Source organism: Protopterus annectens, chromosome 1.part2 (assembly GCF_019279795.1).
Source record: "Protopterus annectens isolate FY-2018-M chromosome 1.part2, PAN1.0, whole genome shotgun sequence".
NCBI lineage: Eukaryota > Metazoa > Chordata > Ceratodontiformes > Protopteridae > Protopterus > Protopterus annectens.
This window is the reverse complement of record NC_056727.1, coordinates 529,570,438-529,590,396: the sequence shown is the minus strand read 5'-3', so window position 1 is coordinate 529,590,396 and position 19,959 is coordinate 529,570,438. Positions and strand designations below refer to the sequence as shown.

The following is a 19,959-nucleotide window of genomic DNA, read 5'->3' as shown; positions in this document are numbered from 1 at the left end:
TCCTAGACTTTTTTCAACAAGGACAGTGATCCAGTGGTAGATGTTCTTATCATTTCAATATGACTACTTGAAAACTTAGAGTCACCAGCTGCACTCCACACTCCAAATCCAGCCACCTGAATTCACTGTGAATAATAATCGCATCTCATTTAAGCAGCATGTGATTAAGTAAATCTAAAATATCTAAAACCTTGGGAGATATCAACTCAAAACAGCGACACTCTCATGGTCATACAATACACAAAAATATTCCCCCTTGTACCACCCTTGACGTGGAAGCAAGCCTCCATATTCCCAAAATTTATAATATATACTAACTCCAAAAGATGCACAAACATGTAGAAAAGGGAGAAAGTAAAAGAAAAAAATTCTCATCTTCTCCCTCCTCTTCTTCTCCTTTGTCCTCAACTGTAACACTAATTAAACCAACTCAGCAGCCTTCCAGTTATGACATTCTGAGCATTCATTAACGGGATAATAACAGCCCTCAGCGTGCCCAGACAGAGATAGTCAGGGAAGATGATCCTGTTCTAGTTGGGTTCAATATTATGAATGATGCGTGAGTATTGGAAATGAAAGTCAAAAGTTATCATGTAAAACTCTTTTCCACTCCACCACTCTTGTCTATCCCATTGTCAGATGTTTAGGAAGGTGTTACTTTATATTTGCTTGATCAGAAGAAACCAGTAAGCAAATCTGCCCTTTAAGTATTCTTAACATCCTACCTCATTGCACATGCTCAAAAAAAGATCCACTGAGAAGGTTCTGCAAGACCATCAAGGATGTTGATGCTATTCTAAATACTTTTAGTTCTAAAATGATGAGGAATCTAAGACCACGATTAGATTATGATGAGGAATCTAAGACCATGATTAGATCTAAGTGACCTCATCACCTTCTTTTCAAAACAGTCCTTGGCAGGGTCACCCGTCCATCTCTCCTCTGCTTTCATAGGGAGACTGAATGCTTTCCTAAGATCTTCAAGATCTTTACTTGCACATAAAGATCAGGAAGTGGTCAAGATGATTCTTTAATTCTGGAAAAGGAACCAGACATTATCCATTTAGAACTCTATCCTTATAGCTAACTTCTGCCTCCAAATTTTCACAAATATGTAGTAGCCACCTATAAGGGTAAAACTGATTCCCTTTTTTTAAGGCTGGCGCCTAGAGCAATGTCAGAAATAGTCTACATTGGGAATTTCTGTTCCACGTCCTTCAGTCCCACATGAATCACTGTGAATTATGCATAATTTTGCCTAACATCAACAAGCTCTTGACTTTTGTAGGGTTTTCCCTTGATACCAAGACATGTTGAGAATTTTCCCTGCCAGAATCTTAGACATCCTCTCCATATTCCTTTTTCTGTCTAGTGAACAAGCTCTGGCCAGCCTTTACGACAAGGCTCAAGAGCTGTTAACAACTGTGACTCGGATGATGAATATGCAGAGCTCCCCATCAGGATGCTAAACTGAACCATCGGAGTTTTTTTTTGGCTTCAGTACTCAGACATCCTGGAGTCCATGATAAATATTTCTGCATCAAGCAAAAGACACCCAAGTTACTAAAGATTTCCAATCAGACCTTTGGTGGATAAAACCTTTCAGGATCTACCACCCCAAAATATTACAACAGATGTGTCCTGACTGGGATTGGGAGATTACTGCCATGGCTATGTGACACAGGCATAAGGACATTGTTCTACAAAAGAACTGAAATTTTACATTAATGCACTTGACGCCAGAACAATTCTCCTTTTCCACCAAGCTTTGCAGGTGTGGATTTTACCTGGCTACATATCATTTCAATCAGACAGCCATGTCAGTTTACAGTATTTCAACAAGCAGAAAGGTACAGAGAGGTCATATGAGTCTCAGATTGAGCTCTTTACAAGATAAACAATATTGTTTACCTGCAGTACACATTTCAGAGACAAGTTGTCTACTAGACTGAGCAGGTATGTCTTGATACCCATTGGATGGTCCCCTCAATTCTTTTACAGATTAGATAATTTTAGGAAGTGGATCATTCCGTTTGGGACATTTGAGTTCACCACTAACAAACTGTTGAAGTTCTTCTGTCTGATTTCTTCCCCCACTGACAAGAACAAGTGGGTGGAGATACATATCTGGCTAACAGGTCTGCTCTGCGCCTTTTTTATTCTGAGAATAACATTTCTTCTCAAGGCTAACAAATCCAAGTCATTAGTGCTACTTATCAAGGCTAACAAATCCAAGTCATTAGTGATACTTAATTTGCCTAGGCAGATTTGCTTCCCTATGCTACAAGAATTTCTTCTAGTTGCCCTGTTTTAGCACATCTTTTGTCTTAACCCTCCAGAAAATCCCATGCACATTTGCATAATCTCCCTTATATTGCTGAGTTTGCTGCTCCAGTTCCATTACTCACCAGGTTCCAGGTGTTCTAAGACAGAATGTTAACAACAATGATAGCTTCTCAATGATTTTCAGCTCAGGAGGATTATAAAGACAAATGGAAAATATTTTTCTCTTTGACATCTGCTTATGACAAGGACTATTTCCTCACCATCTGCATCTCTTGCCTTTCAGTACCTTTCTCGGATCCTTGATGTTGGCATCAGCTATTTTTCCATTTGGCTGCTATTTCTAAACATTATACAGATCAATACCCCAGACCTTTGACAACACTTACAAAGCTCTGCAATGCCTTTCACCATGGTATACTTTTTATCTGACCTCTAGTAAGAGAGCCTGTTAAATTCCTTGGTATATTTATTTCAGTGAAAAGAAGTTCATGCTCCCCCATCACTCTGAGATAGACACTTCAGTAGACATCAAAGATCTTGTCTTGGGAGAGGTGATTACTTCAGCTATGCAAACTTTGACATACAAGACTTTTCCATGACTCCTATATACCTGTTTTTTTTTCCAAAGAAAACATTTCATGGTACACTATGCCAATTAGATAATTTTAAAACCAGATGGTTTATCAAGCTCTGTTGCACACAGATATAAAGCCCTTACAGCTGACTGAAGATCAACCCAGGAGATGGAAGAACTTGTGAGTGTGTGTGGGGTCAAGCAACTGAAGTCAAGTTTCCCATCTTGGTGGGAGGAAGACATTCCAGTCCATTATAATGTTGGCACCTAATGAACGGGTACATAGCAGTGGGTATGTGTACATACTTCTGTCAAGCCTCATTCATGAAGTAATGAGTGTGAGTGACTGCATACCAGGAATGACAGTAGGGCCTTTGTGAGCATGACTGCATATATCAGTTGCCAGAGGAAGGGTGTTGCGCCATAAAAGAAAAAAAAAAAACTTGATGGCTGCCTAGGTGATGGCCTCTGTCCCTAAATTCACCACTTCCTCCCATAATACATCCTTGGGTGCAACATTTGTGACTGCTGGTTATCCATGAATATGGTTATCAAGTTTGTATTTATTTATTTGTTAGCCTGCAAAGCAGGCTGGTCAACTGACACTTTTCAGCCATGGACCCGGGAACAGAAACCGCATAACATTACGAGATGGATGCGACATCTAGGTCCATGTCTTTTTTCTGGGCAGCAGCTGTCAGTGGCATGTCCCTATAGGGAAGCCTCCCAAGGGATCTGTCCTAATTGTTAACCTCAACTCAAACTTTATTACAGTGGTTTATCAGAAATCATTTTAGAAAACAGATGAAATTCAAACAAGCAAATATCTTTGAAATCAGATGAAAAAGTTGATGGCTTTATCAGAAGAGGTCTGGCTGCAGGAAGAATTCTGCCCTCCACCCCCTGTCTTCTTTCTCATTATGCATTATTTACTTGGTCCAAAACTACACTTTTCACTTAGGCATTGTGTTATAGGAAAAATGGATGGAATCTGGATTTTCAGGAAAGTTTCATGTGTCAGGTGGTCCTAATGCCTGCAGTGTCGCTCCTTACTGTTAATAAGCTTGTTAGTAGTATACTTGGAGCCTTTCTCCTTGGGTGTCCACTGAAAATGGTCCTCTTTGGCTCAGTTGAACTAACCCAAGTTAAATGACAAATAAATAAATAATTCATCCAGAGATCTTCTCACACTCACCATTATGGTGAGTACTCATAGCTTTCATTTACTAAAATTCTTGTTCTAAAGTAAAGGTTTCATTATACTTTTATTATGGGATGTCATTGCTTTTAATCTACACAGAAAATGTACCATTATAGATAGTTTCCTACCTTATAAGCCTGGAGAAAAGTCAGATGATCACTGTTTGCTGTAGCAAATTCCAGCTTTTTTTCATTAGCTTCATCCCGTTTATCCCATGGGGAAACCTAATTTAAGTTCAGATACAAGTTACATTGTGTATGCTGAGTACAACAGATTCTAATCATAATGAAAATGTGAAGTATTCATTCATTTGATCATTCAGTAATTAAAAAATATAAATGTAACCGCTCTTTCAAATTACAATAAGGGGGTCTTAGATTATCAGACCTGAAGCTGATGTAATGTCTTGGTGATATGTCAAAATACAATTGTTACAGCTATTCTGGATAGAAATGCTTACAGTCAATAAATTACATAGCAAAATGCATTTGTTAAATTACTAAAAGAAAGTAAAACAGTCTGAAAGCGAACTAAATACTTATTTTTTTTCTCAATTTTTTTTTATTTTTCAAATACAGTTGAATAAATTTCATGTTATTTGTATATAACATCTTAAATTACTATGTACACTATTTACATCAGCCTGACACTACAGCTCAATATATACAATTACTTTATAGATATAACAATCCAATTATTAGAGTGCATATGTTCAGTTATTGTAAAGTGTCAATCAATGATAAGACTTTTTTCATGGATTGTTTATAAATGGCTTAGGATGAATCTTTAATTCTTTCATTTTAATTTCCAACAATGCTGTGGTCTTCAGTAGGCTGTAGAAGTCTTCCAAAGTTGGTATTGTGTTTGTATTCCCTATTCTTGTTATACACTTCCTTGAGATTGCAAGTATTGTCCAAACTAGATACATATTTGACTCATTCAAATGAGGACCTTCGTACACATTTAATAATACTAGAGCTTTAGATAAGGTAAACAATTCATTAACTAAAGCTTGTAAAAAGTTTTAATGCCATTCCAAAATGGCTTAATTTTAACACAGTCGGAAAAAATGTGATTCTAATCTGCATTGTGTATTTGCTCATATCCCGAACGTATTCCCTTTGTGGAAGAATTAACTTTAGTAATTCTATCTGGAGTTAAGAATGCTCTGTGCAAGCATTTCCAATTAAAAAACTTTCCAGTATTGTGTAAAGGATGTATGTTTTATTGATAATAAAATATTTGATTTAATTGCTTCAGTTAGCTGTAATGATTGTCATTTTGTTATATAATTCCAATATAAGGATTTGGGTGTTGTTTTATAATTTATCAACATATTGTAAAATTTCAAAATACTATCTCACATGTCATAATCATTTATATATGACTTCATATAGGTATTTCGTAAGTTTAGGTATTTCTTTAAATGAAGAATTACTAATTATTCTGCATAAATCTTGTAAATACGTCAAAATGCTTTGCATAGTTAGCCAATCTTGTTGTGGAATTTTGTATGTTGTTTCCATTGTTTGCATATCCAGAACTTTTAGTTCTTTGATGCACTGAAACCAACAAACACATATTTTCTGTTCCCAGGGATGAATTATTTCTCTGTATATTTTATGTGAATTTTTTGTAACTATGAATGGTGGTAAAATATCAAACCAGATTTTTAAATCTATATTTGCATTAATAATTTTCCTAAATGAGTCAATGTAATAATTAATCATACGAGTTTTAGTGGGCTTAGTAAAGTTATATTGCATACTAATGCATGATATGTGCCATGGCAAATTGGTTTTATCTGTTATTTGAAATTGTTTTTGTAAATCAAATTAATTTATTGATATAACAGTTAGTAATTCTTTCCAATTTGCAGAATAATTTGGACTTATCCAATCCGAGATTGTTTTAGATATTGATGCTTTTATATATATTTCTATATCAGGAAAGTTTAATCCTCTGTGTTTCCATGGTCTGATATAATGTATTAAAGCTATTCTGTTTCTTTTGGGAAACCATAAAAATTTTATTAGGCATGAGCTTATTTCTTGAGTATATTCCTTTCTGGTAACAGTTGTATTGCCAAAGCTATATATAGAATCTTGGGTAGTAAAAAACATTTTTATTAACTGTAGTCTATCTTCAAATGCTATTATTATTTTGTTCCACTTTTCCACAGAGATTTTAATTGTACTGATGACATTACTGTAGTTTTCTGAGACTAATTCATTATTATCCTTGCATAACTCAATTCCTAGCTATTTTAAAGTAGATTCTTGTTTCCCTATAATGTGATTGCCCTTCGTCTGCAATTCTTTTTTTTTTATTTAAAAATAAAAATTTTGATTTTGATTTATTGAAATGGAGTCCTGAAGTCTGTAAAAGGTGTCATTTAAAATATCTCATTCTTCTAATGTCTCTTTTGTATTGGATAATGTTAATAATATGTCATCAGCAAAGAGCATAACTTTACAATTGTATTGTTCATAAACATCTACTCCTTTGATTTTTGTATTGTTACGTATTGAATCTGCCAATATTTCAATAGCCAAAGCAAATGGAATCGGTAACATGGGACATCTTTGTTTAGTACCCTTTGTTATATGTATAGATTCAGAGGTGAAAGGACCTAGCTTAACATATGCTAAATTATTTGTATATATATTCTTTAGTAGATGAACAAAGAAAGGAGGAAATTTAAATAACACCAGAATTTTGAATAAATAGTCCCAATTTAGGGAATCAAAGGTTTTCTCTATATCTAAGCCAATTATGAGTGTTTCTTTATTTTCTTAATATAATGTATACACACATTATCCTTTTAATATGGTCATGTGTGTGTCTATGATATATAAATCCAGTTTGATCATTATTTATTGTTTTGGATACTTGTATTTTCATTCTGTTAGTTAATATTGTCATAAATATCTTATAGTCATTATTTAATAATGATATAGGTCTATATGAGGTATAGAGGTTTGGGGATTTGTTTTCCTTTAGGATTGGTGTGATTAAGGAATAGCTCCAAAAGGGTGGTATTAAAGCTTGTGACTGAGTTTCTAATAGAGTTTTATGGAAGAGGGATAGTATATTTGAAGGAAAAAGTTTATATATTTCCATAATTATGCCATCTATACCTGCAGCTTTATTATTTTTACCCTATTTTATTGTATCTGTAATTTCTTTGTAGGATATGGGTGCTTGCAGATGTAGTTTTAATTTTTTGTTTTTTTATATTAGAACATTTTTCATCTAGATTTAATTGATCAATATGTATATTTTCTTTTTGGAAATGTTCCATATAGTGATTTCTATGGGCATCAAGAATGTCACCTATATCCAAGAATTTTTCCTTTCTTTTCATGGAAGATATTTAAATGTTAATAGCTTTTGACTGTATTTTGATTCTTGTGGCTAAATTATGTAGATATTTGGGAGAAGTGGCCAAGGTATTAATTTTTAGTTTTCCTAAAGCTAAACAAGTTTTATGCATTAGAATGTTGTTGTATTTACTATTTAATACTTCTACTTTCTTTTTCACAAATGATTTTGAATTTTTCCAGCTTTTACTGGCAAACGTTTGGATTGTAGATATAATAATTCAGAATCCCACTCTCTGATTTTTTTATACCAAGTTAGGGTTTTACCATATATGTAAGCTTTTAATGAGTCCCATATCATTATTGTATTTATCTATGTGGTGTAATTATCTAAGAAGAACTGTAATTCAGATAATAACCAGGGTTTGACCTCTCTAATTTTAGTTATATGTGCTGGAATTCTGGAGTTAAAGATTAATGGTTTGTACCCATTTTGAAGTTTTAGTATCAATGAATTATGGTCTGAAAAGGGGCAGGGAGTGATTGAGAAATTAATGATTTTAGAGTGTAAGTCCTGGGCAGCAAACATTTTATCTATTCTAGTTTGGGTACCAAATCTGTGATCTTGATGGGAAAACAACAAAGATTTATCTTCTTTAAATCTGAAAGTAGCTACAAGATGAAATTATTCTACCCATTTATTTAAAAGCTTTTGATTCAGCAGATGTACACAGTGGTCTTTTATTTGTAGTTTCAGAAATATCAAATATACAGTTAAAATCTCCTCCTAATATTAAGTTGCCTTCATAATTATTGGAAATGAAATTCAAGTGTTTTGAACAGTTCCTGATCCAATGCCTGGGAACCAGTATAGACTGGCTAGGGTCCATATTCTGTTATTATATTTAACTATTCCCAATACCATAAGGCATTCTTTATCTTCATACTTATAAATTATTTCTGGGTTAATCACATTTGTTTTCCATAAAATTGTTACCCCTTCTGTCTTTGTCTTTTAAGTGGATTGCACCAATATCATATATTCCTTAGGATTCCATTTGTAATTGTCATTTGTTTTTAAATGAGTTTCTTGAAGGAAGACAATTTGTGCTTTGTTTAGTTTTAAATATTTCAGTAGATTTGATCTCTTGCTATGATTGTTTAAGCCATTGGTATTTAAAGATAATAAAGTTAAATCCATCTTAGGTTATTTATGTATTTTTTGTTTTATTGTGACTATTAAACATTTTCCTCTGATAACCATAAAGTATATGTTTGAGCTTTTAAAGGAAATTATCACTTTTATACGTTGAGTGCTTACCAATAAAGTAATGTTTTGGTCAGGCATACTAAAAATGTTTTTGTGAAATGACAAATTTAAATTAATAAATGTTAACAAAACTAAGATCTGCACTTGCCATGGAATGAAAATCATTCCTAATCTGATAGATAAACCTAAATCCATCAGACTATCACTCTTAACTTGACAATCCAGAACATCTGAGCTCCATAAATTGAATTATCTTATGGAGAATATTTGTAATAGGAATAAGCAATATTTATATTATTTTTAAACAGATATAGTACTATTGTAGATTAGACAGAATTCTAATACAATATAAATGTCTACTTATTGTATAAGCAATTAATATTTACATGAAAGATAGATGACAAGCAATTCAATCATAGTAAAGTAGGATGCATCATATATAAAACCTCAGTAAAAGATTATAGCACACAGTTTAACATATTCACCATTATTGAAGTCTTTCAAAACATATTACTTAATATAAATAGATGGTAATAATATTTATATCTAATGTTTATAATACAATGTATTTTACTGGAAATATCAGAAGTTATATTTCATTGTTTACCAGCATTTAAGTAGTCACTTTGTCTGTTGCTAACTTACTTAAAGCGTCAAGTTTGTTTTATGTAAACATTGATGAAAGTTAGTGTATTTTAATTATCAGTGCATCCCTCTCCCTCCCCATTTCCTACACATAAGGATTTTCATATCTGTCATTTCTTATTATAAAATGAGTGAAATTGTAGGGTAAAAACAGCAAATTCACTTATTGTGATTAATGATTACAAGTTCCCTTTTCCATATTCATAAATTGCCATTTCATGGCATATACTGAAAATTTTTAGATTTAAACGGCAACATTCTATTTTGTATAATCAGCAAAGGTTAAACTGAGTGATTATTGTCAATTTAATACTTTTTGTTCAGAATGTGATTGTTACATTCTGTGACATTCCTAGTTCAGGCTTGCACTGTTTCCCTTGAACAACTTTGTCAGTTTGATGTCATGTATAAAACATTATTTACCTTGGTAACAGCTTAAGTATTAAGTATGGTCAAGATGTGTTACAAAACCACAATTCAAGTTAAAGCAATATGGGTTGTTATGCACATTTACCTATATGAGAAAATAATCATGCTTCCCCTTGATGTTCAATATAGTGTATGTCATTTATGACAAGTTAAAACAGTAGCATTATTATACTCAAGCCCATGTTATTAAACTGTCTATTGTCAATTTAATACTATTTGTTCAGAATATAATTGTTACATTCTGTGACATTTCAAGCTCAGGCTTCTGTTGTTTCTCTTGAACAACTTTGTCAGTTTGATGTCATGTATAAAACATTAGTTACCTTTGTAACAGCTTAAGTGTTATATGGTCAAGAAGGGTTACAAAAACTACAATTCAAGTTAAAGCAATTACATGACTTGTTATACATATTTACTTATATAAGAAAATCACTTCTCCAAGATGTTCAATGTAGCTAAATGAAGTGTTGGGAGACCATCTGTGGTTTAAAACAGCCCTTTTATTTTATATGTATATATATATATATATATATATATATATATATATATATATATATATATATATATATATATAAAATAAATATATATATACATATATATTTTTTTAAACCAAAAATGTCATTGCCAAGAATTATCTCAGAGCCATTAGGCATTATCGTCATGCTGTCTCCATTACCATGGTAACCTGGGAGTGTCTGTTTCTGTTAATGTGTCTGTGTACTGCATACCAGAGGCTCCCGAAGCACCTGAAGTAAAGCTTCACTTCACTGCAACTTCAAGCCCTAAATTCCCTCCCTTCCAGCAAGGCGGCAGCCGGGAAAATAAGAGAGAGCAAACAGATAAAAAAAACTCCCAACAGGCTGCCACAAGAGACAGCACACTCCTCCGGCCCTCCCACCTCTCACTCAGCAGACACACAAACAAAACACCCTCTGCCAAAATATCCCAAACCACAGCTCTATCCTCCCCCCCTCCCCTGGATCCAGGCTAAAAACCAAATGTCTCTAATACACAAGCATCAGCAAACCTCGACCACAAGCTGCAAACTACAGCCTCCCGGAGATGAAAACAACAACACACAACAGCCGCCAGACACAGCTGCATCCACATACACCATGTCAGGCTTAACCAAACAGTGCTCGAAGCTATGATAACTGCCATAACTGATATTAATTATGTTTAGACAGAATAATAATGACATTTGTACTAGCTGCCAGACGTCTGCATCCACACACACCATATCAGGATTGATCAAACAGCACTCGTAGCTGTAATATCTGCCATAATTGATATTAACTACATTTAGACAGAATAATGATGACATTTGTACTAAGCGCTTGCTACTATTATTCTACCAGGATATACATGACATTTCTAAATCATACTTTAACTGAAGAAGGCATTCCATGACAGCAGTTTTTTTCAAGACACTCTACTGTTACTGCTATTATATATGACGTTAATTTGTTACATTTGAGTCTGAACTCTGATGAATGGTACCTTTTTGAATTAGTTAATTAATTACTTAAATTATTATAAGTAAAAATAATGAAAAATGAACAAGATAAGTATTTACTAAGTTCAAGTAGGGGAATAGAAATGTCTATGTTTATATTATATGTTGCTTTGTTTGGCTTATATATAATGTAAATAGCAACCCATCTTGACCTACCTTTGTTTGTGAAGAATTACTGGACTCTTTGAACATTCTGAATAAATCATTACTGTGTCTCAGTTGTTTAAGAAACCCTCCTTTTTTAAACAAAAACAGATGGCAAGTGATGTACCATATCAGTTGATACTTTGAGAGATGTAGTTGTAAGAGTTATTTTTTTGGGACAGCTATCTTGGAATCAGTTTTTTGTTTCTTCTTTCTAGCATCAGTCCAAGGATTTGTTTCTTTTATTCTTTTAAGAGTAGGGGCCATCCATTCCATTTCTTCTGGGAGAGACATTATGTTGTTGTTTTTGATGAAAATACTAGCTTTTTCTAAGTCATTAAAGGTTCTCATCTCATTGGCATAAAATATTATCATCTTGGCTGGAAAGGCCAGCTGTGCTCTAATGTTGTTTTGTTTCAACAGTTTTATTATTGGCCAGACTTTTTTCTTTTGTTCTAGTATTCTGGAAGGATAATCATTGTCAAACTTATTCAGGCTTTGATTGTATTTTAAGGGTGATTTTGTCCAAGCAGATTTTAATTAGTTCCTTGTCCAGAAATGAAAGAATGTTTATAACTATGGCTCTAAGTGGAGTATTTGTTGAGTTAGAAGCAAGGTTCCTCAGTGCTCTATGCGCCCTTTCAATCCCAAATGAAAGTCCCTCTTTCAAGTCTAAAATTTCAGGAATCCAGGTTGTTAAGAATGAAATAGTGTCTTCTCCTTCAGTGTTTTCAGGCAGACCAAAGATCCCTATGTTGTTTCTCCTTTCCCTGTTTTCTAAGTCATCTGTTTTGTTAAGCAGCCATGTATTCTGTTTAAGCAGAAATTATTTTTGGAATTCTTCCTCTTTGAGTCTCTCTTCAATGTCATTTAGAGAAGTCTCTATATTTGTTATTTTTTTATGGTGTTGCTGTAATAGTTCCTTAAGAGAATTAGTCTGTTTTTGAGGATTTAATTTGAGGTTTTCTAAGTCATTTTTAAAGCCATCCATCTTCAAAGATAGTTTCTGAAAGGTAGATGTCATCAATTGCAGTTCTTTTTTTCAAAGCAGCATCTGGATGAGAATTCCTTGAGTTGTTCATATTCAGTGACTCAATAAATCTCCAAGTTACTTGACAGGAAAATTTTTGTACATCTCCACCAAAATTGATATTTATGTAGTTTATAGGTTCATACTAGGCTATCTGCCCTAGGGCATTTATAAGCCTAACCAGAGTGTGTTTGGCTTTCACCACCCATTTTAAATGAATATTGCTATGCCCTTTTTCGAGGTTAGTATACTCTGCCTCTGTCTAACAGTGACACAGAAGTGATACCCGGGGTAAACCTACTATCTCTCATGCACTCATCAAGATTCCTCTTGAAGAGAGTCAATGAGGGACTCTGCCTAACCTGGACTGGGATTTTATTCCAGAGTGAAGGGAGCCTCTGGGTTATGAATCTGTCCCTCCAGCATGTCCTATTTATTTCAGTGCTGAGGTTCAAGTCTCTCGAGTGCGTAGCTCGATGGGATTTGGATTTTCTGAGGTGCAGCATGTCCATTAACTCCGGGTTGGACATGGCTTTATACGTCAGGCACAGATCGCCTCTGAGCAGGCGGTATGCCACTGAGTAGAGCTGGAGTTTCTTTAACCGGGCAGCATATGGCATCTGTTTGAGCCCTTTTATCCTCTTGGTGAGGTACTTTTGGGGTCTTTCCAGTTGCTGCAGGTGTCTGGTAAGGTACATCCCAAAAGGGGCATTGTACTCAATTATGGGCCTGATGAGGGATGAGTAAAGAGGCATGATGACCTCCCCTGATCTAGATGTGAATCCCTTCATGATTAGGTGGGCTATATAAAATGTTTTTCTAACCATTTTGGCCACATGGTTGTCAAATGAGAGATTGCTATCAACTTGGGTCCCCAGGTCCCTAATTACTTCTTCCGTACTTAATGGATTACCACCTATGTGATAATTTGTGGGCCCTTTGTTTTTGCCAAAGGGGATGACTATACACTTTTTGGCGTTTAGCTTGAGGCCATGGCTCTGGCACCAGTTGTCTGTTTCTATGAGGTCCTTTTGTAGGATGCTTGTGTCGGCTGGAGAGTTGATTATGGCGCCCAGTTTGCAGTCATCTGCGAACTTGGTCAGCCACAGTCCCTCCATGTTAGCCTGTACCTCCAAGAAATATATACCGAACAGGAGAGGTCCCAGGACTGAGCCTTGTGGGAAGCCACTTGTAACTGGTTTGGAGTCTGACATGGCTCCAGCAATTCTAACCATGTGGGTTCTGTCCTTGAGCCAGTTTGCAACCCATCTAGTGACATAGGGGTTTATATTTAAGCTGGTGAGCTTATGTATAATGCCCGAGTGGGGTATTGTATCGAAGGCTTTTGCAAGGTCCAGGTAGGCTGTGTGGACCACCTTCCCCTCATCAATGGCCTTGGTGACTGTTTCAAAGAAATCAACCAGGTTTAAGAGGCAGGATCTGCCCTTAATAAAGCCGAACTGGGTAGGATCCAGTGTCTGTAGGTCCCCAATATCTTTATTTATTTATGAGGTCCATGATGATCCTTTCCATAGCTTTGCAGAACAAGCTAGTCAGGCTTATGGGGCAATAGTTTCCAGGATCCGTTGAGGCACCACCTTTGTGGAGAGGGACCACTGTTGCTGTACGCCACTCTTTGGGTACATATCCTGTAGTAAGGCTGAGATTGAACAGTAGGTTTTATGTTTGGGTTTAGTTCTTCTTGGAGTTCATGTAGGACGCAGTCCGGGACACCGTCTGGTCCCATTGATGCTGTGTTTTTTGCTTTCGGGAGGGTGGCTCTTACATGAGCATCTGAGATGTCAGGGGGGCAAGCACTCTGCTGGGATAGATATTTGTCCTTTTGGTGGTGAAGGGGGGGAGAAGTTTGCGCTGAACCTGTCAGCTAGGATGTTGGCAATGTCTGTGGGCTCGGTTTTTTTTTTGTCATTTTGGACTAATTCTGAGCATATCTGGGAATTCCCACCCAAGTTCCTAACATAACTAAAGAAAGCCTTGTGATTATCCTTAGTGTCCTGTGCAATTTTTCTCTCGAAGCTGGCCTTAGACGATTTTATGAGTGCCCGTAGTTTTTTGCTAATACTGATCAGAGATGCCTTCCCTTTTTGGGATTTTGCTCTATCATGTAGTAGCTTCCTCCTTCTATTGTATAGTTTGTTTATGGCTAGGGTACACCAGACAGGTCGCCTAACTTTGGAGGATTGGGTCTTGGTTTTATCTGGGATTGCATAATCCATGCATTCCTGAAGGTGTTCATAGAATGCGTTTATAAAGGATTCTGCGGTCTGGGCCGTATTTTCCACAGGCCCGGGGGCTTTGAAGGATTCCACCTTGGTTTTGAGGAGTGTGAAATTTGCTTTAGAGAAGTTTTTCACTGTGGTTTTCTGGGTAGGGGTCGGGATGTGAATATCTAGTGAGATTAGTTTATGGTCTGATCTTACCAGTGAGGGATACACTTCTGGTCTGGAGTATAGAGTCCCCAATGTTGGTGATGATCAGGTCCAGTATGTTTTCCCCTCTTGTGGGAGTGGCAACAAGTTGTTCCATAGCATTTGAGTTTATAAATTCTAGGAACCTTTGGGCTGGGGTGTTGGAGTTAGAGTAATGCTCCCAGTCTATGTTAGGGTAGTTGAAGTCGCCCAATATAATGGTGTTTGGAGAGACCTTCATATTTTCCAGTGTTCTCAGGAAGGCTGAGTTGGGTTACTGGGTTTGGGAGGGTGGTCTGTAGCAGGCTATAAACTGGAAGGCAGTTTTACCCACTGTTAGTTGCACATGGATAGTCTTGATGCTTCGTGCTGTGCCACCAACCTGGAGGTGTGGGTATCTTAGACGAATATTGATACTCCCCCTCCTTTTGTGGTTCGGTCCAAGTTTTGGGGCCGAAAAACATGGTATGAGGTATAACCTGGTAGTGCTGGGGGTGCTCTTGGGAGCCTTGAACCAGTTTTGTAATTTATCTATAGGTTTCTGATGTTTTAAACTTGAAAATAATAACATTTTCCTTTATTACTATACTAGTTTATGGAGCTCTCAAAATTCACTGCTCTCAGTTAGCCATCTAGCCCCCCCCCCCCCCAAAAAAAAAAAATACTTACCTCTCTTCTGATTTGTGTCCTATGTTTTTCTCACATTTATACACCACCACAGGGGAGCTCATCAGAAGTTATGAACTGGGTTTTCATTTCTGCTTGTATCATTTGGTATCCATGAAAATAATGACCTTACCCTAAACTGAACCACTGCTTCTTTAGAATTGCTTACTGGATGACCAGCAATTGAATGAGAATGAAAGAAGATAAAATGGAGGTCCTGATGTTGCACTTTTACTGCTCACATGTCAAACTGCACATTCTGGCAGAGCAATAACTTGGGTCAACTGTGAATAACTCACATCTTGGTTAATCAACATGTGATTAATTCAAACTCAAAACATTTACAACCCTGGGAAGTCACTACTCAAATCAGTGACAATCCCAAGGTTGCAAAATACAGACAAACACACACACACACACACACACACACACACACACACACACACAAAACTGCAGTCACCTGCACCACTAATAGGGGCTCCAGCTCCAACTCCCCCAAATGTTATGTATATAGCAACTCTGGGATTGCAAAGACTTGGAGAAGAGCAAAAATAGTAGTGAAAATGCAGCACTCAAATTATTACCCTTCTACAAGTCTAGCAAGCATGACAGGATGTCAGCAATCTTTTAGACTACATATTCTAAGTGTCAATCAACCATCCACCATTTATGAGGCAGTGCCTCAAAACAGCATGTGTGAGGAGTACAGAACAGTTATACAGCCAAGCCAGGTATGAAAATAAGGTACATATGGAAAGCCGGTGGTGGAATGCCAAAATCCAGAAAGCAATCAAAAGAAAGGAGGAGTGTAGAAAAGAAGAGGGAGATAGAAAAGACAAACAAGACTAAGAAGGAATACTGGCTGGCTAATAAAGAGACTAAGAAATGAGTTGCAATAGCAAAGAAGATGTCATCAGAGGCACTCTACCATCTTCTGGAAAGTGACTTCATAGATGGCACAAAGAAAGTATATCAGGTTGCAAGGCAAAGACAGAAAAATAAAGAAGATAAACATTCTGCATAAGGGATACCAGTAACAACCTACTCACCAGTCCACAGGACATCAAAGGCAAGTTGAAGGAGTACTTCTAGCAGCTTCTGATTGAAGAAACTCCACAGAAGCTGTACTTCCCCTAGACACAGCCTACAATGAAAGAACAGGAAGATCCCACCACGGGAGAAGTAAGAAAATCACTAAGGAAAAATGAAGTCAGGGAAAGCAGCAGGCTCAGATGAGGTCACAGCAGATATGATAAAGGATGTTGGGTGAAAATGGGGAGAAAGAACTCCTAATGGTACTCCTAAAAAGTATGGAGAGAAAAGCCTATCCCAGATGACTGGAGAATAAGAATACTAGTGCCAATGTTCAAGAGCAAACGGGACATTCATAACTGTTGTCAGTATAAAGGTATCAAAGGTGGGAGGATGGCAGAATGTTTAAGGTGTTTACCTTGCAGACACAAGGTGCAGGGTTTGATTCTCACATGGGGTAACTGGCTAGGCTTAAAATGGCCCACAAGGGCAATTAGCCTAGTACTAATCTATGAACGTATGAACGTGCGTTACACTGCATGAAAGTTCTGAAGAGGGTCAGTGATAAACTAATACACTGAGTAGTAGCAAGTAAGATGGGAGATGAGCAGTTTGGATTCAGAACAGGATGCAGCACAACTGACCCTATGTTTGTAGTGAGACAGATACTCAAGAAGAAGCTAGAGATGAGGAGAAAGTCCAAATGGGCATTCCTAGACTTAGAGAAGCATATGTCAAGGTCCAATGAAAGCTGATTTGGGTAGTCCTGCAATGCTTCAAAGTCCCAGAAACACTGGTAAAATTATTGTGGGCTATGTACAAGGACCCAATGATACAAGTATGAATAGTGTTCGGTCTCACAGGAGGGGGGCCCACTTGGAGTGAATGCACATTAGGGTTCAGCTCTAAGTCCACTGCTACTCATACTGTTCATGGGCTATATTAGCAAATAGGTCAAAGTGGACAGATTAACAAAGTTTCTCTATGCAGATGATGTGGCATTATGGGCAGACTCTGAGCAAGGACGTCAGCAAAAAATAGAGGAAGGAAATGCAAAACTGAAGGCACATGGGCCATAACTAAGTTCAGATAAAACAGTTGCAATGGCACCAAATGGGGGAAATCAGAAGAAGCTGCAAAATGAGATAGAATGGAAAATAGTGGAACAGGTTAATAGCTTCAAGTATCTGGGAGGGGTGGTTGAGAAGAAGGAAAGTCTGAATGAGGAGGTCTATGCTAAATCAGGGGGCTACAGCCAACTGGTACAGAGTGTCAGAGGTAATGTACGACAGAAATATGCCAAACAAGCTGAAATGTAAGGTCTACAAAACAGCAGTGTGATCAGTACTGCTGTACGGTACAGAAACCGGGGCAGCAAAGGCAGAGCAACTGAAGTTAGAGGTGATGGAGCTGAAGTGATTGACATGGGCACACTGTAGGACAGACAAAAAATGAGGACATAAGAGCACAAGCCAAAGTAGCTCCAATTTCAGAAAAGGTCAGAGAGAACAGATTACAGCGGTTCAGACGTGCAGAAAAACAGAAGACAATCTGTGAAGAAAACTTACTACAGAAAGGAAGTAGGCAAGAGGAAACCACAGCATTCAGCAAAAAGGTGAATGAACTGTGTGATAGAATGCCTGTGAAAGTCAGGCATGAGTTCTGAAGAATGTAAGAAAGGGGTCTATATTAGAACACCAAACATTCAAAATGTCGAGTGTTCTAATAACGAACCCTAGCAATCAAAAAAAAAACATTGAACATTCGGAACAGCAAATTTTTTCCTAGGGAAAAATTTGCTGTTCTAAAACACATACACACAACACAAGCACACCAAACAAACAGCAATCCACACACATACACCTAAACTCTAACACCTAACCCTACACTAAACTATACAAACACCACTAACTATCCACTTACCTTAACCCAACCCTAAGGTCCATCACAATCGCACAGTCACCTCACCCGCGCCCTAACCCTAACTCACCTAACCTGCCCTAACCCACACATCCACACAATCGCACACTTACCTGACCCATGCCCTAACCCTAACTCACCTAACCCGCCCTAACCCACACGTCCATACAATCGCACACTTACCTGAACCCGACCCATAACTTTCCACCAGAGCACTAAAAATACCAAAGCAACAGAAATGGACAACCAAATTCTTTTCCTAGGAAAGAATTTGGTTTCCTGTTACTTCGATATTTTCAGCGTTCGCTGAAAAAGGGTCGATATTAGAACACCCGACATTTCAAATGTTCGGTGTTCTAATATAGACCCGTAAGAAAGTGGGAATGAATAGAGAGAGATAGTGACAGTTGACACAACACCCCAGCTCCGTGCAGAAAATTGGAAAATGAGAGTTGATGATGAATCAACTTTGCATTAACAAGGTCAGCAAAAAGTGTTATGAATCTGCAGGTGATTTTATGGCTATCTGTGTTTTGGGACAGTTTTCTGCAAATTGAATGACAACATATTGCCATCTTTAAAAAGAATAAACACAAAACAAAAAAATAAACTTGTAACCAAAAACAAAAATAGGCAGCAAGCTGTAGAATTCCAACCAGTTTATTGTTAGCGCTTTCGTTCAGAAAATACATGAACGTCTACAGACAAAGAAACCCCAGTTTTAAAACCACAACACATCAGTCTTATTACTTAATTTTCTTATGTGTATAAGTTAATTTAAAACTGTTGCTGATTTTTAAAAAAAGCATTTATATTTATTCTCATATACATTTTACCTTGTATAACACTGGCTCTTTAAATTTCTTAAGTCAAGTCATGTTAATTGGTTTTATAATTAATTATCTCATCTTAATTGATAGTTTTATTTTAACTGAGGACTCTTGGGGTTTCTTTGTCTGAAGAAGTTCATGTATTTTCTGAACGAAAGCGCTAACAATAAACTGGTTGGAATTCTACAGCTTGCTGCCTATTTTTATCTTTAAAAAGAATCCCTTTCCTACTTTCTAATCCAGAAGTACCAGTTTTGGTACATGCCACTGTCGCCTCATATTTGGAATACTGTGATTTTGTGTCTCAGGGTTCTCTGGAGGCCAACTACATTGCCTGCACATAGTACAGTATATTATGGGTTTTTTTTCCATTTTTGTTCATAACAAATCACAAGCATTTGTATAAAACATTTCTGTTGCAAACTGCTGCTGAAACTGCAGTTCTCCAGAACTATTTCTTATGACATATAAAGCTTGGCATGGATGTGGCTTTTACTATGTGATAGAACTATTGATCTTTTACTTCCATACCAGCACTTTATGTTCCACTGTTGAAGGGCTATTTGGAGATTGTCAGGGCGTGATTACTAAGTGCTACCTGTAAACATTTTCCCTATATCACTCTCACCTTCTGGAACTCCATATATTGGCTGGTTTAAATGGT

General features: G+C 36.7%; 1 protein-coding gene across 4 annotated transcripts in view; it reads right to left on the bottom strand.

Annotated features, from left to right (window-relative positions):
* Positions 1-19,959, bottom strand: part of DHX57 (DExH-box helicase 57) — a 2,066,546-nt gene that overhangs the window by 437,339 nt on the left and 1,609,248 nt on the right. For all 4 annotated transcript variants that reach the window (XM_044057412.1, XM_044057439.1, XM_044057430.1 and 1 more), the window contains one exon: positions 4,190-4,285. In XM_044057412.1, the coding sequence (XP_043913347.1) occupies positions 4,190-4,285 (96 nt within the window). The remainder of the gene's footprint in view (positions 1-4,189; positions 4,286-19,959) is intronic.